This window comes from Ochotona princeps, chromosome 3 (genome assembly GCF_030435755.1).
Source record: "Ochotona princeps isolate mOchPri1 chromosome 3, mOchPri1.hap1, whole genome shotgun sequence".
Classification (NCBI taxonomy): domain Eukaryota; kingdom Metazoa; phylum Chordata; class Mammalia; order Lagomorpha; family Ochotonidae; genus Ochotona; species Ochotona princeps.
Genome location: NC_080834.1, coordinates 26,651,395 through 26,676,221, shown reverse-complemented (window position 1 = coordinate 26,676,221; position 24,827 = coordinate 26,651,395). Strand labels below are relative to the sequence as shown.

Sequence of the window (24,827 nt, the reverse complement as noted above, 5' to 3'; positions counted from 1 at the left end):
TGGGAAGGGGTGCCCACACAGGTGTGTCAGCGAAAGCTCCAAGGGCAAAATCCCCTTGGCTCAGTGGACACCCCACCCCCAGCTTCAGGCAGGCCAGGCCTGGGCGTGGACCATGCCCAGCCACCAATGGCCAAGCCACAGGTGGACATGGCGAGGATGGCTGCGGGAGGCGGGACAAAGCAGATGTGTGAGCCAGAGGAAGGAATCAGCCATGAACTTGGCCAGCCCACCCCTCTCTGCAGGTGCCTGGCGCCCCACGCCCGAAAGTCCCTGTGCTTTCGGGCCTCGCCTGGGAGGCACCTGGGCCCCTGCCGCCCACGTGTGGAGACCCCAGGGTGTTCCTGGCTTCAGCCTGGCCCCAGTTAGGAAATGGATGCGAAAAGGGAATTCCTCCTGCGTTCTCTCCCTCCTTCCCTTCCTCAGGCACATCTAAACACACAAACCAACCGGCTGCTGGATGGCCCCTCATCCGGGGCCTTGAGGAGGATCTCGCTGGGACTGGCCCAGCCGCTCCCCTCCCGAGGCCCCTTCTACACCTTGTCCCTGGGACCTCCCAGCCCTTCTGGCATCTTGGCGGGTCACCACATGACCCCCTTAGGGCCCCGGGGCACGTAACGCCCCTCCTGAAGCCACGCAGGGGTGCCCCAGCCGATCACAGGAGAGGCCCGCAGTCGGCGACCCTCCGCAGGCACTCCGGCGTGAGTGAGGATCGGCCCGCGGGCAGGTGCGCCCCGAGGCGGGGTCTCCAGAGGCGCCCCCCGCCGCCCCCGGACACTGGAGGCGCCCCCGGCCCTGCTCAGGCCGTTCCGCGCCGCGGGGACGAGGCTCCGCTCCCGCACCGGGCTCCGAGGGACCCCGCGGCGCAGCGCGGGGCGGGAACGCCGGGTCCTGGGAGGTCCCCGGGCGGCTCCACCGTCCCATCCGCTCCCTACCCGACGCCCCGGGACCCGGCGCGTGCGGGGGCCAGGGGCCACGTGGGCGCGCTCCCGCGGACGTCGGGGCGGCCTGGCCGCGCGGGGTGCGGGGCAGCTGGCCGGAGGGGAGCCCAGGGCCGAGGAGAGGGGAGGGTCGAGCGGGGAGCAGGCCAGGAGCGGCTGATGCAACTCGCCGCGGCAGCGCGGGTGCGCGGACTCCTGCGGCTTCGGCGCGGGGTTCGGCGGGGCCGAGCTCACCTGCTCCGAGGCGCTGCGGAGGAGAACGGGACGGCGTCGCGCGGGATGGCGGCCGAGACAGGCGGCCGGAGTGGGCGGGAGGCTGCCGGCGGAGGGCGGAGGCCCGCGGCGCCAATCCCGGGGCGCGCCGCCCCGCTGGGTCCCCGCCCCGCCTGCGCCGTGCGCCCGTCGCCTGCCGGGGTCCCGGGGAGACCTGCCCGCACCCCGGGTCGCGCGAGCCCGGCGCCGGCTTCCGATGGTCCCCGACCTCCTCGGGCCGAAGTGTCCCCCGCGTTCGCGGAGCCCCTTGGAAGCGGAGGCTGGGCCTGACCGGCCACGAGCGATCGAAGGGTTCCCGGGGTGTGTATGGGGGTGGGGTGGCGCGGGACGCAGCGGTTGGAGGGCGGTGGCCTCGTGCAGCCCGGGCAAGACCGAGACGTTCCGGACTGGGCCGCCTGGGGCGGGAGGGCCTGGGAGAGGTGGCTGCCGCCCGGAGGCCGAGGCCGGCTCTGGAGCTTGGCCGAAGTCAGTGGGGTCTGGAAGCTGCCACAGTCGTTTTCTTGTTTTTTGTTTGTTTGTGTTTAAGATTTGTTTATTTGAAAGACCGAGAGAGACAGTCTTCATGCTGCTTCACTCCCCAGATGGTCACACAGCCAGGGCTGGGCCAGGCAGGAGGCAGGAGCTTCTTCCAGGAATCCCTGCAGGGTGCAGGAGCCCAAGGACTTGGAGCACCAGCAGGGAGCTGGAGCGGAAGTGGAGCAGCCCGACTCCAGCAGTGCCCTGTGGGATGCAGGTGCTGCAGGAGCCGCTGTTTCTACCAGCCAGGGCCTCAGCCGAGTGCAGTGCACATTCCAGAAAGATCAGCTTGTTTCCCACTGCCACACTCACCTGGCCCAGCAGGGAAGTTGCACGACTCCATGGATGCAGTTCTCCCAGTACTTGTGGGCGCCCATAGTTGCTTCCCTGTCTTCTCTTGGGTTAGCAGCAGGGAGCCTGGGATACTCCGTCACCTCAATCCAGCAGCTCTCAGAGCAGCTCAAATCAGCCCAAGATAACACTGCTCTCCCAGCCTCTCCAGCGCCAACTCGCCTCCTTGGCTCAGGTAACTCAGAACAGAAGGGCCCTGGACCTTCTTACAGCAGAAGAGGGAGGCACCTGCATGTTCCTCCATGAGGAACGTTGCTTTTACATCAACGAATCAGGGGTGCTTGAGCAAGATGTTAAACACCTGTTAGCCATCAAAGTTCGCCTTCGACAGTCTGGAACTAATAGCATTCCCTGGTACTCCTGGGCTGTCTCCTCTGATGTCCACGCTTGCCCCTCTTCCTCCTCGCCTCTCCACCACCTCCACCCCGTTCCTGCCCCGCTGGAATAAACCTCCTAAGATACCTCTTTGCGTCTGGTGTTTCAGCTCACGGTAAAGAACCAGGTTGCGGGAATTAGCTGCGCGTAATAATATCGTATGAACTAGAACTTAAACTGTTTTAAATAACTAACAGAAGTGGCCCCTGATGCCCAGCTGCGAGCTTGCCCCAGCCCCAGACAGCACCCTGAAGAGCTGGTGCCTGCTGCCGCCGCTCTGCCCTGGCTTCTCCCTCTTGCTCTCACACTCCAAGGCCTCGCAGTCTCTGAGTGTGTGGCACAGCCCGTGATCTTCCAGTGGGCTGCCTCACCGCCCAAGCAGCCAGGAGCCACAAACTCAGGCCAGTCTTCCACATGGGTCAGGGACCCTAGGTCTCCAACTGGCGCCCTGTGGCAGCCCAGGGTGAATGGGAAGTGCCTGGGGTTTGGACATGGGCCCCCGAGCCCCTACCAGTGCCCACGCTGGCTGTGGGGCTCAGGTGGCTGCTGTTGCACTCTGGATGTCTTACCTCCTGCCGAGGCTTTGAGTTACTGTGTAAATATTCTGTGGTCTTTCGCTGTCTGCTTTTTAACAGTTTAACACTGCAAAATGTGAGAGGCCAACTGGAAGCGAGGCGCTCTCAAGCTAGGTTGGTTGGTCGCTGGGTCTGGTGGGAGGGGTTGGGGCTTGCAGGAGCGGGGATCCCCTCCCCCTGGGAACCCCAGAAATGAGGCCAGCAAGGGGCAGACAGGAAGGGGCGGGGGCTGTGGTTGACTGCAGGAAGGGGCTGGGAGGGAAGCTGGGCGGGCCTGGTGGGCAGGAACAGATCCCAGGGAGACGGAGGTGCTGGAGTCAGTGCCAGGCTGAAGCAGGAAGCAGGGCACAGGTGCAGAGCGCCAAGGGTTGGGGAAGCACTGCCTGTCCCAGCAGCACTGGTGCCCCACCTGGGCCGCGGCAGGCAAGGCGACCACCTGTGCAGACGGGGGGGGGGGGGGAAGAGCTGGCTTGGCTCCCTGGGCTGTCCCACCCACCCCTGCACCCTTGGCTTTGGCTGAGCCATGAGCTGGGGGTGGGAGGGAGTGGAGCAGTCGACCGTCCACCCTGCAGCATGGGCAGGTTCCCCGGTATGGAGCCATGCCTGCTGGAGCCCTGAGTCCCATCACCTTGGTCTTTTTCAAATGTCCTTGGTTACCTGGGGCCCCCTGCAGTGCTGGCGTAAACTTTAGGGTCTGTTCTCGGGCCACTGGGAGGTGGCTAGGACTGCAGGGACACGGCCCTGGGAGGATGTTTTCCTGGGGAACACTGGCCTTGGACAGCAAAGTCCCCCACTCCATAAACATGGGATGTCATGCCATTCCTTTAGGCCTCGCTGAAGTTCTTTCCAGAATACTTTCCCAGTGGCTGTTTGCCCTTTTGACCTGAGCAGTAAGTCATCTGGCTCTTGAATGAAGGATGTCTATTAATGTGGCGCAACTTTGCATCAGTGCTTTGTCAGTAAACAGGATCGGGGCCGGCGCAGAGCACAGCCAGCCACCCTGTCTGCTTGCGAGTCTGCCTTTAGTTGCATCTGCTCCGCGTGCAGTCCAGCTCCCTACTGCTGGGTAAGCAGCGGACGATGGCCCAAGAGCTTGGGCCCCTGCACCCACACGGGACACCCAGGCGATTTCCTGGTTCCTGGTGTCAACCTGGCCCAACCCCAGCCTTTGTAGCCACTGGGAAGTGAACCAGTGGACAGATACCTAACTCTGCCTTTCAAATAAATACTTTTTAAAATATTTATTTTTATTAGAAAATCTAATTTACAGAGGAGAGACAGAGAAATATCTTCCATCTGCTGGTCCACTCCCAAGTGGCCGCAACGACAGAGCTGAGCTGATCCAAAGCCAAGAGTCAGGAGCCTCTTCCAGGTCTCCCACATGGTGCAGGGTCCCAAGGCCTTGGGCCGTCCTCAACTGCTTCCCCAGGCCACAGGCAGGGAGCTGGATGGGAAGCAGCGCCCATATATATGGGATCCTGTTGCATGCAAAGCAGGAACTTTAGCCACTATGCTATTGCACCGGGCCCAATGAAATGAATTTTTAAAAAGATTTAAGGGACTGGCATGATGGCTCAATGACTAAATCCTTGCCTTGCAACCGCCAAGATCCCACATGGGCACCAGTCCATTAACCAGCTCCCTGTTTATGGCCTGGAAAAGCAGTAAAGGACGGCCCAGAGCCTGGGGACCCTGCACCTGCGTGGAAGAAGTTTCTGGCTCCTAATCAGATGGGCGGATCTCTCTGTAAATCTACCTTTTCGATCAACAATAAATAAATCTTTTTAAAAAAGAGTACGAACAGGTACCAGGAGGGACTCGTAGGGCCACGGGCACCCTGGGCCACTGCCTGGTCAAATATCTGCGTCTCACCACTCTGCCCTGAGGGAACAGCACAGCAATCTTAAGTCCTGTCTAAACAGCACCTCAAGTCCAGTTTCCTGGGCCTGACTGGCCAGCAGACTTTCCAGCAAGAAGCTTTAGCAAAGGTGTTTAGAGCTACAGCTGAGAGGGCGCCAGTCCCAGCCACTAGCCAAGGTGGCAACTGGGCACTTGACGGGATTAAAAATGGTGTGGGAATAGATTCTCCCCAGTGGCTCCTCAGGGCCCCAGCACTCCTGGAAAGTCCTGAGCATGGAGCGAGCCATCACTTGTCCACCATGTCCGTCCGGCCAGCAAGACTGAGCTGGGCCCCAGCGGCCGTGTAATCCCACCTGAGCCACAGTGCCAGAACCATCGCGCCCTCTTGGTCCTTGTCTCACGGGTAAGGCCTTCCATGTGGAGAAATTGCAGGGCAGACCTTCCACTGCAGCACCCCAAGGGATCTTTTGGGGGCCTAAGGAAAGTGGTGCTGGCTGAGCCCATCCCAAGGCCACGGCTGTAAGCCCACCTAGGACATGAAAAGCCACCGCAGGGCCTGACAACAAACTCTTCCCATTCTCCTGACCGGACTCCCCCTTTTGTGATTCCAACAGAGGCGACCCTACTTGCCCAGCAACAGTCCCAATCTGGCAGCTTTGCCTGCTGCAAGCCTTCAGGGGCAGAGCAGAGGTGGGTGCTGGGTGTGGCTGCCCCTGCCCAGGCCCTCCCTCAACACAGGCCCTGTCCACTGGGCCCTGCCCCACCCTCCCCAGGCCGAGCCTTATTGTGCAAGGAGCCCTATCAGGGACCCAGGAGATGGACAGACTGCAGCACTGCTGGCCACTGAAGGGATCAGCAAACCCCAGCAGTGGCACGGCCACATGGGCGCCGGTTCATGTCCTGGCAGCTCCACTTCCCATGCAGCTCCCTGCTTGTGGCCTGGGAAAGCAGCCGAGGACGGCCCAAAGCCTCAGGACCCTGCACCCACATGGGAGACCCGGAAGAAGCCCTAGGCTCCTGGCTTCGGATCGGCTCAGCTCCAACCTTTGCGGCCACTTGGGGAGTGAACCATCAGATGGAAGATCTTCCTCTCTCCTCCTCTCTCTCTCCTCCTCTCTCTGTATCTGCCTTTCCAGTAAAATGGATCCTTAAAAAAAACAAAAAATTAAACGTGACAGGAAATAAGTGGTAACTCCCAACCGCACACTGGTCCCTGCTCACCACAGGCGGACGGTGCTGGCTGTGCTGGCTGTGGCCTGGCACACTGGTCCCTGCTCACCACTGGCGGACGGTGCTAGCTGTTCCCTGGCACACTGGTCCCTGCTCACCACAGGTGGACGGTGCTGGCTGTGCCCTGGGACGCTGGTCCCTGCTCACCACAGGTGGACGGTGCTGGCCGTGCCCTGGCACTGTAGCAGCCTGTCTCTGCGACAGGAGCCACCCACAAATGGCCAGCTCCGGGGATGCTGGCAGTCGCTGGCCAAGGTCCTTGGGCCTGCACCCATGCGGGGAGACGGGAGACAGTTCCTGTCCCCTGGTCCCAGGTCGGCTCAGCTCTGGCTGTTGCAGCCACCTCTTCAGGGTCAGAACGGTGGGTCTCTGGCCAACAAGACACTCTGGATGGGACGGGCTGTGGCACAGCTGGTGGGGGGAGCTGTCAGTTGGGACACCAGCACCCCGCCAGGCTGCACCCTACCCCCGTGTGCCGTCATGAAGTGTAAAGGCCGTGGTGTCTCCCACCCACGCTAGGCTCCTGACGTGGGCTCACTGGCCAAGCACGGAGTACCCACAGGACACCCTGCCTTCCACCACAGAATTCACGGCTGGAAAGCTTGGAAAGATTTCACACACAGACTGCAGACAAGTTACACTGACAATATTGTATCACTACAAAGTTTATTCAGAAACCCATCTTTGTTTTTTTGTTTTTTGTTTTTTAAAAAAATCCCCATTATGAACTGGTTTGGCTGACCCACCACAACACCTCCTCCCAGACGGGCTTAGAAGCGGCCCGAGCGCTCCCGATCCCGGGACCGCCTCCGGTCACGCTCCCGGCCCCCGCCGCCTCCGCCGCCGCCTCCGCCTCCACGGCCACGGTCTCGGGAACGAGAACGGCGCTCCCGGGATCGGGACCGGGACCGATGCCTGCACGGAGAGAAGAGACACGCTGCAGTCAGAGCCCACCGCACCCCTGCCACGCCAGCCAAGGGCTGCCCCATGGGCTTCCAGGAGCGGCCGGAGCCAGGTGGGGGACAGGCCACTACACTCACTTCTTGCGCCGGCGCCCGTACAGCTCTCGCCGCAGCTCCCTCGAGATGGGCTTCAGGTGCATGAAGTTGCAGAAGCCACCCCGTGTGCACTCCCTGTGGGTCGGGACAGACACAGTCACTCGGCTGCAGCCTCCGCTGCTGGCCGGCCGGTCAGGGCATGCCCGCCCCGCACACTCACCCCATCTCGTACTGCCGGCAGCAGGCTTCCCGGAAGTCGGTCACGGGGGACAGCTCAGCATGGATGGGCTGCCCATTGAACCAACGGTTATTCAAGTCAATCACAGCCTTTTCAGCATCTTCCTCCCGGCGAAACTGCCAAGATACAGACCAGTTGCCAACCCTGCCAGTCAGCGGCCCGAGTGCCCACCACATATGTGCTCCCTGGGGAAGAGCTACCATGCCACAGTCCAGAAGCCTTTAAAACCAACCAACTGAATCACAACTAGAGGGATTCTTTGACAATCATCAGGCCCAACGCTGCCCTTCCTTCCTACCACGACTGGATGATGGCCACTGAATGGCATGAGAAAGTGATGCCCAAAGAACCCAAGCCCCTGCCCGCGGTGGGCAGCCCGCAGGCTCCTACCTTCACGTACACGTTCCCCACGAGGTGGTCGCCCAGGTTGTCACACACGTTCATCTCCTCCACCTCCCCGTACTTCTCCTCCATCTCGGTGAAGACCTCCTGCGAGATGCGGGGTGTGAGCGGTGCACGCGGCGCGGCGGCCCCGCACGTCCCCTCCCCCGCCCCCACCCTCCCGCAGGCGCTCACCTCGAAGAACTCATCATAGTGCTCCTGCATCTCCACGTCGCTCACGGCACCTGCGGGAGAGAGCTGGCTGGTGAGGGCCGGGCGGCAGCCCTCTGCGCCACACTCAGACACCGCTACGGGGACACACACAGGCCATCTGAGCAGCAGGCCAGCGCTGGAGGAGGCCGCCAGCGTCCCCAGGCAGGCCCGGTCCTGGCTAGTCGTCCACACGTGGAAACCACAAGCCTTCTCAGCAGCAGCCAAAGGGCCACATGTTCACAAAGTGTGAGAACCAAGTCGACTCTCAGATCAGGAAACTACACCACAGCTCCTTCCCGTCTCACTGCGGCGGAAGCCCACCAGGGGTGACTGGGGGCGCTCGTGTCTCACACTGCCAGCCACCGCATGCTGGGACCCGTCTGCCGTGGTCTGATCCCAAGCGAGCACGACAGTTACCAGGTGGCTCCTCTCCTGCAACCCCCAGGACAGGGAAGGTCGCGGTGCACTGCTCGGGGCCAGCCCCAGCCCCCGCGGGCCCCACCTTACACTGACGCAGACCCCCTCACCACTCTGCCTTACTCCACAGACCCAATTCTGCCTGACCTAACCTAAAAACCTGGGCCCTTTTCAAAGCCCGTATGCCATGAAACCCACGTTCAATCCCTCAGTCCAGGGGGCCAGCCACAGCCTACTGGGGGTCAGGGCTGGCTGGCTTTGCCTCTGTCCTAACTGCCAGCCACGGTCCCGTGGGAAAGCAGCAGACGAGCTGCTGTAGGCCCCACAGCTCCTGGCAGGGCCCAGGCTCTCCACGGGCCCAGGCTCTCCACCATACGCGGCTGCCTCCCAACACCCCAAGCCTCCACCTGTGAGGACACAGCCTACCCTGACCTGCTCTGTGCCATGTCCCCCAGGGTTGACTGCCCAGGCTCCTCAGCTGCCAGCCACGCTGTGTCCTGAGCGACCGGCCGCAGCAGCCCCACTGCCAACAGTGCAGGAGCCCACATGGGACAGTGACCTCCTCACGGCAAGAGGGCTGTGAAACAAAAGGGCCAGCGACTTTGCAGAGGTGCTGTGGTGGCCGCACCGCGCCATCGGCAAGGCGGAGCCGTAAGCCGACTCCGGCCCTCAGCCCTTGGAAACACCCCCTCGGCCACACGGGCAGCTTTAACTGCGATGCTTGCTTAACTTACATCCACATGTACAAAACTTCCTTTTCTATATAGGAAAGGGTACGTTAAGAACCGGTGATTTAATGATCTCATTTTCCTCTTCAAAGGCAGGATCAGTATTTCATTTAATTTGTGCAATCCGGACCCCAGAATCTGAGTACTTAGTAACAGCTAAGCTTTATTTTAGAGCACACGCAGAACAATAGTACTGTGAGTTATCAGAGACACACGGGAACTAAGAGCACGTGAGGCATTCCCAGCCCCTGGCCACACCAGAGGATGACCCACTGTCACACCAGCTGCTTCAGCCACTCGGAGCCAAGGGCACTTGTCGGCAAACATTAGTGCGTCAACATCTCCCTCCACCTAGTTCTTCCGGAAAATAAAGCCGGGGTTACACGTGAGTCCTTCCAGGGAGAGGACGCGACCATGAGGTCAGCCTCAGCTCGGAGAAACCTCGCGCAGCTCAGGAGCCACGTGGCAGGAAAGCCCACCTGCCTACGAGCGGGGGTGGGGGGCAGCGAGCGGGTCGCCCCAAAGGCTGCACTCCACTTAGGTATGCAGCCACCCCAGAGATGGGGTTCATTCTACACCAGCCAAGTGACAGCCACTCTGGCCAGGATGCCCGGCTCACGCAGTGTTCTTGCTCCATCTACAACTCAATTCCTGAAGGTCGACAGGCGGAAAACCGGCGAGCACACAGCTTAGCTTGGGAATTCTCGGCCAGCGACTGCTCACAGCTCAAGGGACACTCCCGAACTGGGCAATGGCCCGTGCAGGCCCCCCAGCACACGCTGCTACCTGCTGCGGTGCCCTTCCTGTCCAGGCCCTAGCTGGGGCGTGGCTGGGTCACGGCCGGGCTCCCATCACCATGTGCCCTCCAGCAACAAGGCTGGTGGGAAACAGGAAAAGCATTCCGAAACCACTTTTACTTTTTTAAGTTCCTGAAAGTGAAAGAATGTCCAAATCCTGGGGTTCTCGGGGTGGGGGGGGCAAGACTCTAGCTTAGTCGCAGTCTGTCCCCCCCGTGACGGTCTCAGTGAACGGGCAGGTGGTCACTCCCCGTGGGACACACAGTCCCCGACCAGTGGCGTGGACACTGAGCTTAGACGCGCAGCCCGGGGACAGGGAGGAACTTGGATGACTTACAGCGCAAACCGTCAGCAGACTGGGAAGAGTTTTGAGGGTTACGGTAAATGTTCAAGAGGGCAATGGTCTGAAATACAAAACGCAACAACTTTATATTATGGAAATCAGATGGAAATTAGATGGAAATCAGACGGAAATCAGTGGCGACACCTCACCGGCTGCTCCGGCGGTGCTCCGGCGGGCGCACGCTGAAAAGAGAGCAGGTTATTTCCCTCGGCCGCACGCGGCGGGGGCGCCGGCTGCCTGGACGCGCCCTAACTGCGGGGCGAGGAGATCTCATGACGTGCTCCCATTGCATTTCTGCGCCCTCCAGCTGACGGTGCGAGCAGCTGGCAAGGCCACTCCCCGTGCCCGGGCCGGCCTGCGCCACGCAGCATGCCCGAGACACAGGGGACCTCTAAACACCTGCCAGCGTTCTCCAGCTGAGAAACACAATGATCACACATCATGACATCTCCACTTCCTGAAGGAGAGACGGGAACAGTGAAACCAAGCCCACGCTCACGGGGCCACTTACCTTACCGCTTTCCTCAACATGCCTACAGTTTTGTTTTGTTTTAATTTTACACCAAGAGCTTAGGAGAGGCCAGGGGTTCGGCCACGGTCAAGACCGATGCTCGGCTAACAACGTCGGCATGCGGTTCACGTGGCCGGACACTCTGGCCTGCCCAGCGGCCTGCCCCAGGAGGGACGGGCCTCCCGAGCGCGGCCGTGCGCCCCATTCCGGCAGCTGCCCTGTCTGCAACAGCTCTAGGCCAGCAGCTCGGAGGGGCCGAGTGTCTAGGTTACGAGTGGGCTCTTTCCCACCATGGCGTTAAAGTTCCTCCGACTGTGGGACTTACAGTGTGAGCCGTCAGCCGTCTGTGCACTGTTTTGGGGGTTACGATAGATGTTTTGAATCAAGATGGTCTGCGGGGAAAAAAAAATAAAAAGGGGAATTCTACTGGCTGCTGCGCATACATCAGACAACTGCAAAGAGACAACTTGTTTGCAAATGGCTAAGACGCCCGCTGCTCCTGCTGCCGCACGCTGGCCCCGGCTCCGGGAGACACCAGAGGAAGCCATCATATTATGAAAACAGAGCTTGAGCAGTGACTCGGTAAGTCAGCCAGCAACCAAGACGGCAAATCCACGGTCGCACTGGGAAGGCCCAGCCGAGCCCGGGAACAGAGCACCAAGGCTTTCTCGCACGTGGAGGTAGCAGACAACAGGGACAGCTCCCAGACCACATTCCCCACAGCCACTCTGCTCGGCCGTGGGCAGCGCGGGCAGCCCTCCAGCCCGGCACCGGCCCGGCACCCGTCTCATTGACACTTTCTTGGGGAGATCTCTGTTTGCATAATACAATAGCTTAACACATTTGCTCTTTTCCAATCCTTCTATTAAGGAAAAAAAAAATCTCCTTTTAGCCCTTGTGCTTTAAACTGGATCAGGCAGACTTGAAACCTTACACTGTACCGTTCTTCTGAAAACCAAGTTGTCTGAAAAAACAAACCATGGTTAAGTTAGTAGGCTAATACATGACACGCATCGTAACGTCCACACCACTGTGACAGCTGATTCCAACCCCCACTGTCCCGCTGGACTCCCAAGCTGTCCCCGGGAGGGCTCCAGGAGCCAGCCCGGCCTGCGGCCACCCCTCATGAACCAGGGCCAGGAGGTGGGCACCACGGGGCAGGCCTGCGCCAGCTGGGCAGGTACCCTCCCTTCGGGCCTCGGAGCTGTCCCTGAGTGGGTACTGGCCAGCTCTGGCGTGCAGCCACTGACGGGCCCACTGCACGTCTCACCCAGACGAACTGGCAGGTGCTGCCTGCTGCTCTGAGGGGCGATCGGGGTGCCTGGGTTACTGACACCCAGCCAACAAAATGAGAGGCTGCAGGGAACCTATCCTAGGGTGCCCCCGAAACCTCATGCCGACCCTGCCAGTACACCCCAGGATTCAGATACAAGCAGAGCGAGCACCCCGCTGGGAGAGTCCCTCTGTCTCTCAGCTCAATACTCAGCCCGCTGGGGTAGATGCCCTGCACTGGAGGTGCACCTGCCACTGCGCTTCAGCTGGAGACTGGGCCTCAAAGCGCTTCTCAACAGGTTATCATAGACAGAGAGACTAAACCAAGTCCTCGGTTTACTGAAATTCACAAAGACACATGTTCAGGGTCATTAAACCAATGTTTTTCTTGCTAAAAACCAGTGCAGCCTGCGGAGTTTCCCGTGGGCTCACTCCCAGCTCTCGCAGACCAACAAGCCAAGTCTCTTCAAACCCCTAAAGGCAGGAGGCTCGATGGGACAGAGGCCGGGGACAGCAGGCAGCTCCAGCAATGCCGGTGCGGATTCAGTGGCAGCTGCAGCCCAGGCCTGGACAGGCGGCCCCGCTTTTCTCAGGCCTTCCTCGTGGGCGCGGCCCCTCGCCTCCTTAGGAAGCTGAGACAGCTGTAGGAACCTGGGATCGGAGCTGAAGCAAGCTTACAGCAGAGCGCGGCCGCCCTGACAGGCCTCTCAGCCACGGGCCAGCTCCTGCTGCAGGCTCCACTGCCCCCCGACCTCACGGCACCCTCTGCAAGTGGCGCCACACGCCACAGTGCACCGCATCACCAGGACAGGGCCAACGGGAAACTTTGCTGAGCAGCAGCAAGGGGCCCCAGATCTCCCCACAGGGGCAGCTCGCCCCTCTCACTTCTCAGGAAACACAACCCTTAGTACACAAAAGAAAGCAAAGCCAGACAAGAAACCCACTTGATGATTAAGGCACAGAAATGTTTAAGTGCCCCTGAAAAGTACATAAAGTTCTGATAATTTACATGAAAACACAAAAGAGAAAAAAAATACACAAACCTGGCTAAAGGTCGGTTTATTGTGCAACCGAGAGCATCTGTCTCCATGGCGACATGCCCCAATTTTGAAATAAAAGGAGCAGTTGACCCTGCAAGGGAAAAGAAGAGCTGATGATGTTGCTGGCCACACGGTACTCACGGTGTTGCCGGCAGGAGGCTGCCTGCTGCCCGAGCTAGCTAGGACCACTGCACCACGGCCCTCTGCCTGGCCAGCGCTCAGCCTTCCGGGATTCAACGTTCTTCCCTCGATGCCCACACAGCATCGCGACACGCCCCACCCCCATTGCTCGGACCACAAGGCGGGCGCAGGGCACAGCAGACAGGAACCAGGGTTCCGGAACCTTGCAACATCCGGCCAGCAGGAAGTTTCCACACAGGCCTGAAGGATCAGTCTCTCGGGTTTCAGTCCTGGACCTTGGGCCACGAGCAATCCAACCATGGGGGTGGAACCGCTGCTACCCCCACAGCCCTCCCCACGGCTGAGTCCCTCTGCCTCCCAGCGTCAGGCTAAACCAGTGGTCAGCTTCAAGACAACCATACCGTGCCACCCAGGGGTGGGGAGGCCTAAACTGCTAGAGGGACATGATTCCAGTGTCCTCTCATAGGTCACGGACGGTCAGCCTGCAGAGCGGTTTATCCAACAGCCCACCAGACTCAGGGCAGGAATGCCGATGAGGCAGGACTGACCGGCAGCGCAGTAACCCCACTTCCTAGCAGGCATCACCAACCACACGGAGCCAAGTTCTGACACCAGGTGCCCGGCTTCTGATTCAGCCTTGTGGAAACACCCTGGGAGCATGGCGGACAACAGCCTTGGCCTGTCTGTCCACCTGGGAAATGAACTAGAAGGTGGAAGATCACTCTCACATAAATAAAACCTGGAAGAAAAACCTGGGAAAGTGACGACCCACGCGCCAGCTAGCAGGCCAGCCGCCGCACTCTCCCCACGCGCCAGCACTCTCCCCACGCGCCAGCTAGCAGGCCAGCCGCCGCACTCTCCGGCTGCAGAGCGGCCTACTGAGGCACTAAACTCACCAAGCACATCTCTTTAAACAGAGTTGTTTCAAACTCAGAGAGGTCCACTTTCCACCCTTTACTCCCCAGGTGGTCAACAGCCAGGTCAACGCCTAGCCACCCCCCCACCCCATTGTTTTCCCACATGGTCACAGGGAGCGAGGACCCAGAGCCCAGAAAGGATGTCGCCCAAGGAGTCTGGCTCCTGTCCCAACAGCACCACCAACTCCCCCCGAAAGCCAGTCCAGCAGCAGCTACTCAGCAGGACGGCCTGCTGGTCAGCTCCACAAACTAAGCACAATGTTTCCAGCGCCACACTGAGTGCTGTGCCCCTGAACCACGAGGGAAACCTCCTTAGAGAATGTTGCACCTGGGGCCCGGCCGCGTGGCCTAGCGGCTAAAGTCCTCGCCTTACACACGCCAGGATCCCATATGGGCGCTGGTTCTAGTCCTGGCAGCTCCACTTCCCACCCAGCTCCCTGCCTGTGGCCTGGGAAAGCAGTCGAGGACGGCCCAAAGCCTTGGGACCCTGCACCCGCGTGGGAGACCCAGAAGAGTTTCCTGGTTTTCGGCTTTGGATCGGCTCAGCACCGGCCGTTGTGGTCACTTGGGGAGTGAATCATTGGACGGAAGATCTTTCTCTCTGTCTCTCCTCCTCTCTGTATATCTGACTTCGCAACAACAAAAAAATCTTCAAAAAAAAAAAAAAAAAAAAAAAAAAGAAAAGAATGTTGCACCTGGCAGTGCCTGGCTCTGCCCAGCCCAGGAGCCAACCACTCAAGGGTTACCCCGTGCCCTTCAGCTTTTAGGGTGCTCTTGTTTCCCGAAAGTAAAGCCCACATGGTGCTGGAAATGAACGTGCAACAACTGGATGGAACCTCAGCCCACAGGTCAGCTCCACAGACAGCGGAAACGTCCTTGAAGCCACAGCGTCGTGACCAGGGGGCACACTCCTGGATACAGCACCCAGAGAGGGGGATGGGTGTCCCGAACACATACACAGCTAGCAGCACGCCCTGGCCCAGAGCACCTCGCTCCACCCCGGGGTGCCCCACAGGCCCAGGGCGCCTCGCTCTACCCCAGGGGTGCCCCACAGGCCCAGGGCGCCTCGCTCCACCCCGGGGTGCCCCACAGGCCCAGGGCGCCTCGCTCTACCCCCGGGGTGCCCCACAGGCCCAGGGCGCCTCGCTCTACCCCCGGGGTGCCCCACAGGCCCAGGGCGCCTCGCTCTACCCCAGGGGTGCCCCACAGGCCCAGGGCGCCTCGCTCTACCCCAGGGGTGCCCCACACGGCCCATGGGAGCCACCTGCTCCTCCTCTCCCGCCCTCAACAGTATTTCCGGCCTGAATACGACTGGTGTTTTTTTTTTTCCTAGGCTTGAACCTTAAGTGAGGAGTCCAGGGACCCCAGGGTGTGTTTAGGGTGCCTTCTCCCTCGGGCCCTCGGAATGGCCGCCCGCACCCCGCCGGCTGTCATTAAAGCTCCACCCGGGGGGCTAATCATTAACCCCGCGTCGACCTGTGGTTTTTTTTTCTTAAGGCCAAGGTGAACCCGTTCGGTCTGCAGGTTCCCCAAAGGCCCCGACATCCCAGCTCCCCGCGGGTCTAAAATGACCACGGCCTAGGAGCGGGGCGCGCAATAAATAAAACCCAAAGAAATCTACCTCGGCCTCGCTCTTCCCCTGGAATCGCACCCCGAGAAATTAAGAAAAAAAGGGAAAAAGAAAAACCCTTTACGGCACTCTTTCCTATCCCGTCCAAGGTGCCCCGCTGGCCGCCAGAGGGCCGGGCTGCGTCGACCCCGCTTCCCACCCCCGAGGACCCCTCAAGATGACCGGGGGCAGCAAGAGGCGCAGGCGGGCGCGGGGCGCCAAGGCGGCCCGCCTCGGGAAGGCAGCCCGCGTGTCGGCGCGGGGCCGGGCGGGAGCCCGCCGGCTGTGCTGGGCTCGCCTCCCCGCCAGCCCGGAGCCGTCCCCCGCCGCCCCCGGCTCCCGCCCGCCGCCCCGAGCCGCCGCCCGGCTGCCCTCACTCACTTGTCTTTCTCGGTCCCGAAGATGGACGCCAAGTACTCCGCCATTTCCCACCCGCCTCCGCCGCCGACCCTGCAGACGCCCGCGGGAGACGTCACCCTCACGCGACGACGCCCGCTCTGCCCGCCCCCGGCGTGGCGACGCTGCCCAATCGGACGACGCGCTGCAGGGCGCGCGGCGGGCGGGACGTGCAGCGCGCGCCAGGCCCCGCCCCGCGCACGCCGCGAGCTCCCCCTGCTGGTGCCCGCTGGCGAGGTGACTGCGCGCCACGCGGCGGCCTTCCGGGGTCCCCGCTTCCTGGCTTGGCGTCCGCTTCCTGGCGGGATCCCCACTTCCCGGGTTCCCCTTCCCGGCAGGGTGCCCCTTTCACGGCGCCCCGTTTATTGGCCAGGTCCCCTTTCCCGGCGCCCGGCTTCCTGACCAGGTCCCCCCTCCTGGCCGCGCCCAGGCGAGGGCTGTGTGGCCGAGCTGCACACCTGTTTGCAGGATGCCAGGCCTGCCTGCAGTGTGATGTCCACACAGGCCGTGGGGTCTCAGCTGGGAGGGGGCAGGGTGGACACGGCCATCCCGTGGGAAGCGTGGGTCCCTCCACTTACTGTCCAGCTCCCTGCTGATGCGCCCGGACTGGCAGTGGAGGACGGCCCAGTGCCTGGCACCCTGCACCTGTCCACTCAGGTGGGAGACCTGGAGTTAGCTCCTGGTTGTGGCTTGGGCTTGGCACAGCCCCTGGCCGGTGCGGCCATTTGGGAAGTGAACCAGTGGACGGAAGATTCTGTCTCTCTTCTGTTTGTAACTCTGCCTTTCCAATAATAAAAAATAAAATAATAAATAAAAACAGGTAGATGCCTTCCAGGGCCCCACTTCCCTGTCTGTCCACCCACCCACCTATCCATCCACATGTCCGTCTGCACATCTGGCTGGCCAACCATCTGTCCATCCAGTGGTTTGGGCAGGGCGGACCCGGTGGTAGGTGCACACATGCAGACTGGGAACTGAGCCCTCTGCTTGGCGGTCTGCCGGACCGTCCACTGCCCCTGCTGCAGCATGCCGTGGGCATCCGACCCCTGATGTCTGAAGAACTCGAGTGTTTGCTGCTTTTGTGAGTCTGCCTTGCTTGCTTGGCTAGGGCTGTGTGAACTCCAGACCTGACCGTCTCCGTGACACCTGGCAGGTGACACCTGAGCACTCTTCAGAGAGGAGGCCCCTGGTGTTGGATAAGTCTCCTCACCGCCCTATAGCCCACCAGTTTGTACTCTGAAAGTTGCTTGCTTCAACCCCGCCAATAGAAGCCTGCCAACTTGCTCTGTTTGAAAGTTAACAGTTAAAACTGGCCAATCATGACTATATAATTGTGTGGAATTGGCCTGAAATAGGTAAGAACCTGTGCTGTCCAACTTCAATCTCTTCTGCCTGTTCTGCTGCTGCTAATTCAGGTACTGCCCTTCCCCAGGCCCACTGGGCTGGGCGATGGCTGGGAGCCCCGTCCAGCCTGAGCAAACCGCCCTAATGTCCTTGCGTGTTTGCCTCGCAGACTCCTGGTGATTTCTGGGGATCTCAAAGCCTGGGCACAACACGTCCACTGACCAGTCCTGTTTTTCTTCACTCACCTCTGTCCTCTCGTCCCTGGGCAGCCAGGGTTTGGTGGGCGCTGGTGGCAATAGCCGCCACAGCCACCGTCCAGGGGTGCTCTGGCTTTATGCCTTGCCACACCAGGCACTGGGAGCAGGCCAGCTCAGCCCTTAGGGTCCCTGGCAGGAGAGACCCCTTGAACCGGAGCGTTCTGGAAACCTGTGCTTCTGACTATCGGTGCGCTGCCACAGCTGGCTGCTCCTGAGGTGCGGGCACGTGTTCTGGAGTGGAGGCTTCTCCGCAGGCCACTGTGGGTTTTTTTTTTTAACCATAGGATGGATCTATTTTTAGGTTTTTTTTTTTTTTTTTAAGATTTTATTATTATTGGAAAGCCGGATATACAGAGAGGAGGAGAGACAGAGAGGAAGATCTTCCATCTGATGTTTCACTCCCCAAGTGAGCTGCAATGGGCCAGTGCGCGCCAATCCGATGCCAGGAACCAGGAACCTCTTCCGGGTCTCCCACATGGGTGCAGGGTCCCAAAGCTTTGGGCTGTCCTTGACTGCTTTCCCAGGCCACAAGCAGGGAGCTGGATGGGAAGTGTAGCTGCCAGGATTAGAACCGGCGCCCATATGGGATCCCGGGGCTTTCAAGGCGAGGACTTTAGCCGCTAGGCCACGCCGCCGGGCCCTATTTTTAGAGTTTTTTAAAAATTTTATTTCTTCATATTATTATCATCATTTTATGACATAGTTCCATAGGCCCTGGGAGTTCCTTTACCCCCTCCCCAAATCCCTCCCCCTCACTGAGTTCCCCTATATCATTACTATAGTATAGTTCTTCATACACAGTCATATGTCCATCATTGCGGGCATGGACAATGGCAGAGAGTCTAGCATCCTATTGTCAAGATATAGTAAACAGTTTCATTGGGAGCCCATCTTTGTCTGGAAATAGAGATGCATACTGCATTGTATCCTCACATCTGGATATGATTGTCTCCATTACACAGTTACTTTACTTCCCCTTAAAAGCCACAAAACAAAATCAATAACAGAGAGAAAAATAGAAATTTACAACAGCATGAGGTTAAATAACATACTACTAAATCACTAATGTGTGGCTGAAAATACGAAAAAAAAATCAGAAACCTTTTTGAAGAAAATGATGCTACTGTATGATCTATGAGTCATCGAAGAGTTTAATGAGGAGAAAGTTTTGAGGAGATGAAACTAACAAAAATCAAGATCTGTGAGATACAGTTTCCACTGATCTTTACTGGTGAGCTGTGTCTCCAGTAGGCAACAAATAGATGAGTTTGGTATTTTAATCCAGTCTACTAATCTGTTATGATTGATTGAGTTCAAGCCATTTACATTCAGGGTTAATATGTATGGGTAGTAATTTGGTCCTGTCATTTTAGGAATGGGTTGTTCATTGGTTTATCTTCTGTTGTCATTTTACTGGGATGTTCTTCACATTTGCCTTTGGTTTCGTTGGGTGCTATTCCTCTTCTCTGTCAAGAGAACATCTTGAAGTATCTTTTGTAGGGCAGGTTTGAAAGAGGCATATTCTTTTAACTTTTCTTGACTGTGGAAGAATTTTATTTCATTTTCAAAGACAAAGGAAAGCTTTCCTGGGTATGTTATCCTGGGCTGGTAATTTTCTGTTTTTAGAGTCTGGAATATGTCACTCCATTCTCTTCTGGCCTGTAGAGTTTCCTGTGAGAGATCTCCTGTGAGTTTAATTGGCATTCCTTTATATGTCAGGTTTTTTTTTTCATGAGCATATTTAAGGGTCTTTTCCTTATGTTCAATTGAAGAGAGCTTGATTATCACACGTCTTGGTGAAGATCGCTTTTGGTCAAGCCTGTTGGGAGTTCTGGGCCCCTCCTGGATCTTGTTTCCCAATTCTTTCTCTAGATTATGGAAATTTTCCCTTATTATTTCATTAAATTTTTAATCCCAACTTCTCTAACTGCACCTTCTGCGATTCCCATAACTCTTATATTTGGCCTTTCAATAGTGTCTTTCAATTCTTGAATACTTTTTTTCAGCCTGATCCAGCTCTGCTTCCAGCTTTTTGCTTGTTTCCCCCAGTGACAGAAAATATTTTCTTTTTTTAAAGATTTATTTATTTTTATTACAAAGTCAGATATATACAGAGAGAAGAGACAGAGAGGAAGATCTTCCGTCCGATGATTCACTCCCCAAGTAAGCGCAACGGCCAGTGCTGTGCCGATCCAAAGCCAGGAGCCAGGAACTTTCTCGAGGTCTCCCACGCAGGAGGATCCGGAAGCGTCGGGCCGTGTTCAACTGCTTTCCCAGGCCACAAGCAGGGAGCTGGATGGGAAGTGGAGCTGCCGGGATTAGAACCGGCGGCCATATGGGATCCCGGCACATTCAAGGTGAGGGCTTGAGCCGCTAGGCCACGCGGCCGGGCCCAGAAAATATTTTCTAATTTTGAGATTCTTACTTCTGCCTGGAAATTGTGGGTGCGTGTAGAGCCTCCAGCTGGCTGGGGCAGAGCCAGCGTGTGCCTGGCAGTGATTGGTCCCGAGTGCAGCTGGAGTCGCAGGGAGATGGGCTGGGCTGTAAAAGTGGAAGTGTCCTGGGTCTGGCACAGTAGCCAAGTGGCTAAAGTTCTCGCCTTGCAAGCGCTGGGATACCATAAGGGAGGAGCCACCATGGATGCCCCAGCCCTGCCCACGCAGCAAGGGCTCCCTGCCCCGAGAGGGGGTTCTGAGGAGGAGGAACGGCATGGCACCCTCCGTGGAAGGTGTCCACAGGCTGTGTCGTAAGCAGGCGTGCCATGGGATCACTTCTGTTGTGTCCACTGGACCGCTGAAACAGAATGTTACATTCACCAGTGACAGTCACAACAAAGTTTTATTATAAATGAGAGGCAAGGCAACCAACTGACCTGCCGACCAGCCAGCCGGGACCAACAGCCCTTACCAGAGTGTGGCCCCGAACAGCACAGGGTTTAACAGGGGCAGTGCACAATAGCTTGGAAAGGGGCAGTTCACAATAGCCCGTAAGGTGAGGGGAATACCACACATTCCCTACCTTCAGCTGGACAGCCCAGGCCTGGCTCTTCTCTGGTCCTGCAGTTATGGTAACCACGCACTTAACTGCTTGGAGACACCTGTGAGATGACCAGACTTAGGCCTTGGTTCATGAGAATTGGAGCCCATCGGTGCTAAAGGTCACATAGGCTGTTTGGCCTGCAAGCTCACAGTTTCTTAGTAGCAATGAGCCATGTTTGCTCTATTTTGTTTTCGATTCTACATTTTTACCAGGAGGGGCTGCCTTCACATCTCCACTGTGAGAGGAGGGTAGGAGCTGGTGTTACGGCTGTTTTTTATGGACTGGACTTTTAACAAGTTATTTATTTGAAAGAAGTACAGAGATAAAAGGAGAGAGAGTGTGTGTTTGTGGTGGTGGTGGGGAGGGGATATCTTCCATCTGCTGGTTCACTTCCCAAATGGCCACAACGACTGGGACTGGGCTAGGAGCCAGGAGCTTCCGGGTCTCCCACGTGGGTGCAGAGCCAGCCACTTGGCCCATCCTCTGCTGCTTTCCCAGGTGGATCAGCAGGGAGCTGACTGGAAGTGGAGTGTAGGAGGACAATTGATTGGACATCATTAGAATGGGAACAACTGATTGGATATACAAAACAAAGAGATATACTTTCAGGCAAGGATAGACAGGTTTACATTACTAAGCAGAATCCTCAAAGCCTCCTCCCTTATCCTATGTGACCCGCAGCCTATAAAAGCCTGATGCCGAGCTACTGACCAGCAGTCAGCAGTCCACACGCATGACTGTTCCAATGCATCAAGCTTGCCCGTGAACAGGGACTTGAAAGCAGAAAGTGCGACCGACAGAGACCCCCACAGAAAGAGACAAGGACAACAATGTCTTTTTAAGATACATATCTTTGGGGCCCAGTGTGGTGGCCTAACGGCTAAAGCCCTTGCCTTGAATGCGCCGGGATCCCATATGGGGGCCGGTTCTAATCCCAGCAGCCGCACTTCCCATCCAGCTCCCTGCCTGTGGCCTGGGAAAGCAGTCAAGGACGGCCCAAAGCCTTGGGACCCTGCACCCACATGGGACACCTGGAAGAGGATCTGGGCTCCTGGCTTCGGATCAGCACAGCACGGGCCGTTGCGGCCACTTGAGGAATGAATCACCGACGGAAGATAATTCTCTTTGTCTCTCCTCCTCTCTGTATATGTCTGACTTCGCAATAAAAATAAGTAAATCTTTAAAACATTATCTAAAAGTTAAAATACATTTTTCATTTTTATTCTTTTTTTCTAAAGTAAAAATAAATTTTAAATAAATAAGTAAAAAAAAAAATTTAAGCCTGATGCCACTACTAAACTTCGACCATTGACCATCAGCCGGTCGTCCACGCGTGTTGTTATTGGCTGTATGCAGCAAGTCCATCACTGCAGGACCACTTCGAATCAGTGCCCACGTGGCATGCTGGTGTCACCTGGCGCAAGACCAGGTCCCCTACGTTTCCTCACGTTCTTTGGGTGGCAGCCCCTCCGGGGTCCTGCCACATTTCCTGACCTCATTGGGTGTCCTTACGATGCCACTGAAACTGTCAGGATCAGAGGGCGTCGTGGGTGGAACTAGCAGGTGGTCAGCAGGTGGCGGTGGGCATGGGGCCGCAAGACCCGTCATGGCGCTGCCGGTGCTCGTTTGAAGGCCCCTCATCAGTGAGCTGGGGTAACCGAGCTGAGTGTCAGCTGGGCTCCTGCTCCTCGGGGCTTGTGCATGGAGCCTCAATGTTCCCATGCTCCTTCAGGCATGACTGTCACTCTGTCTCCAGGGACGGTGTCTTCTCCCTCGCCAGGGGCACCCTGCCAGACCAGAGTACAACGGACAGGAGCAAGGTGTCAGCCGCTGGCAGGGCTGCCCGGGCACCGCCCCTCCTCTTGCAGGGCTGCTGGGGGCCGGGGAGAGGGGGGCCCACATGGAGACCGAGGCTTTCCAACATTATCCGAGCACTGCACCGTGAGTCTGATTTTGTTTATGTAATGGAAATTTTACCTTATTTTTTTTTAAAAAAGATTTATTTCTAGTGGACACATTTACACAGAGAAATCTTCCATTGGCTGGCTGCAACAGTTGGAGTTGCACCGATCCAAAGCCAGGAGACAGGAGCTTCTTCCAGGTCTCCCACGCCCGTGCAGGGTCCCAAAGCTTCGGGCTGTACTCAATTGCTCTCCCAGGCCACAGGCAGGGAGCTGGATGGGAAATGGAGCATCCAGGACTCGAACTGGCAGCCATATGGAATGCCAGCTGGCAGGTGGAAGATTAACCAGCCGAGCCATCATGCCAGCCTCGGGAGTTTTACATTATCACGCTTTTATAGGCTGCGAGTCACATAGGATAAGGGAGGAGGCTTTGAGGATTCTGCTTAGTAATGTAAACCTGTCTATCCTTGCCTGAAAGTATATCTCTTTGTTTTGTATATCCAATCAGTTGTTCCCATTCTAATGATGTCCAATCAATTGTCCTCCTACACTCCACTTCCAGTCAGCTCCCTACTGATCCACCTGGGAAAGCAGCAGAGGATGGGCCAAGTGGCTGGCTCTGCACCCACGTGGGAGACCCGGAAGCTCCTGGCTCCTAGCCCAGTCCCAGTCGTTGTGGCCATTTGGGAAGTGAACCAGCAGATGGAAGATATCCCCCCACCACCACCACAAACACACACTCTCTCTCCTTTTATCTCTGTACTTCTTTCAAATAAATAACTTGTTAAAAGTCCAGTCCATAAAAAACAGCCGTAACACCAGCTCCTACCCTCCTCTCACAGTGGAGATGTGAAGGCAGCCCTCTCGTGCGGAGACAGACACAGAGATCTCCCATCTGTTGGGTCACGTCCCAAATGCCTGCGACACCCATGGCTGGGCCAGATTGAGGGCAGGAGCCCTGCTCTCCATCGGGGTCTCTCACCCCAGCGATAGGACCCACGTTCTTGAGCCGTCACCTGTATGAGCAGGAAGCTGGGCTTCAGCCTGGGCACTGGGGTCCGGCATGTGGGTGTCGCGCGTGGGTCTCCACCATGCACCCAGGGCCTGCCCCAAGGGAGGCGGCTTGTGGAGCAGTGCAGACGCACACATTCACTGCGATGTACAGTCCTGGCTGGAGTCAGGATTTGGGGGTTCATCTTACAGCCTGGTTCGTGGCCCCACGCGTTGCGGCAATGGCCAGCAGAGGGCGGCTGTGTCCAGCGCGGGGACGCCGGCGGCGATGAGACAACAGGGCCCACTAGGGACCCCGGCGCGGGCCAGGCCCCCTTCGGCAGTGAGAGCCGGACTCGAGCACTGCCACTTGCAATTGGCAACCAGATAGCGGCCTCTGGTTTGGTTGTGTGCAGCAGTGGCCCTCAGCCATCGGATGACGCCGGTCCCTGGCCGCCTGCCGGCAGTCCCTGTCCTGATCAGCTGGCCACTCCTGAGCTTACCTCACAGCACCTGCCTTACTGCCTCCCAACCCCGGCCGGCCACTGAGGGCACCATTTAATGGGCAAAGGCGAGCACGCGTTGGCCGCTGCGCTGTCACAGAGCAGCAGGTGCTGCCACTTGGCCTGTGGCTCTCTGTTCTGTTCTGTTCGCGGGTCGGTTCCGGGTCAGGTACCCCGGGTGCACAGCCCACTGTGCCTGTGCTACGTGCTCCCACCTCGGCCTGCAGGAAGCTGTGCAGTGCTGTGGGCAGCGAGACATCCTCTGCTCCTGGGCACACTGTCCCACACGTCCCCTCTGTCCCAAGGGCATCACCTGCCTCTAGCCATTAAAAATTTCTGTGCTAATTCAGCCTGTACTCCTCCATGTGCACCCCCCACCTGCACCCCTCCATCCACCCTCCCATTATTCATCCACCATCCATCTACCCCGAACCCCACCAACCCTTTGACAATATCTGTTCAGCATCTCCTTTTTTCCGCCTGGCCTAGGGGAGACGGTGGCAGAGAAGGTGCAGGCCCTGTTGCCACGGAGCTTGTGTCCCCAAGAGGGGCGGCTGAGAGTACAAGGAGGAGTGGGAGGGAATGCAGGGTGAGGGTGGGGGTGTGGTCAGGAGGGGAAGTTCAGCAGGGCTGCAGGGTGAGGGTGGTCACTGGGAGGGCATCAGCTGCTA

General features: G+C 58.1%; 1 protein-coding gene across 3 annotated transcripts; it reads right to left on the bottom strand.

Annotated features, from left to right (window-relative positions):
• Window positions 1–6,765: 6,765 nt before the first annotated feature.
• On the bottom strand, window positions 6,766–16,221 carry U2AF1 (U2 small nuclear RNA auxiliary factor 1). 3 transcript variants are annotated; one of them, XM_058661575.1, is made up of 8 exons: window positions 16,105–16,221; window positions 13,060–13,147; window positions 11,070–11,136; window positions 7,931–7,980; window positions 7,745–7,843; window positions 7,337–7,470; window positions 7,159–7,251; window positions 6,766–7,033 (listed from the first exon to the last, which is right to left on the bottom strand). In XM_058661575.1, exons 1-8 carry the CDS (start codon window positions 16,146–16,148, stop codon window positions 6,889–6,891), a joined length of 720 nt encoding a protein of 239 aa, XP_058517558.1. In that variant the 5' UTR covers window positions 16,149–16,221; the 3' UTR covers window positions 6,766–6,888. The 3 variants fall into 3 exon arrangements, with proteins under 3 accessions (XP_058517558.1, XP_058517557.1, XP_004594148.1); XM_058661574.1 differs by lacking the exon at window positions 11,070–11,136 and adding an exon at window positions 10,228–10,294; XM_004594091.2 differs by lacking the exon at window positions 16,105–16,221 and adding an exon at window positions 10,228–10,294 and having other exon boundaries at window positions 13,060–13,132.
• Window positions 16,222–24,827: the final 8,606 nt, after the last annotated feature.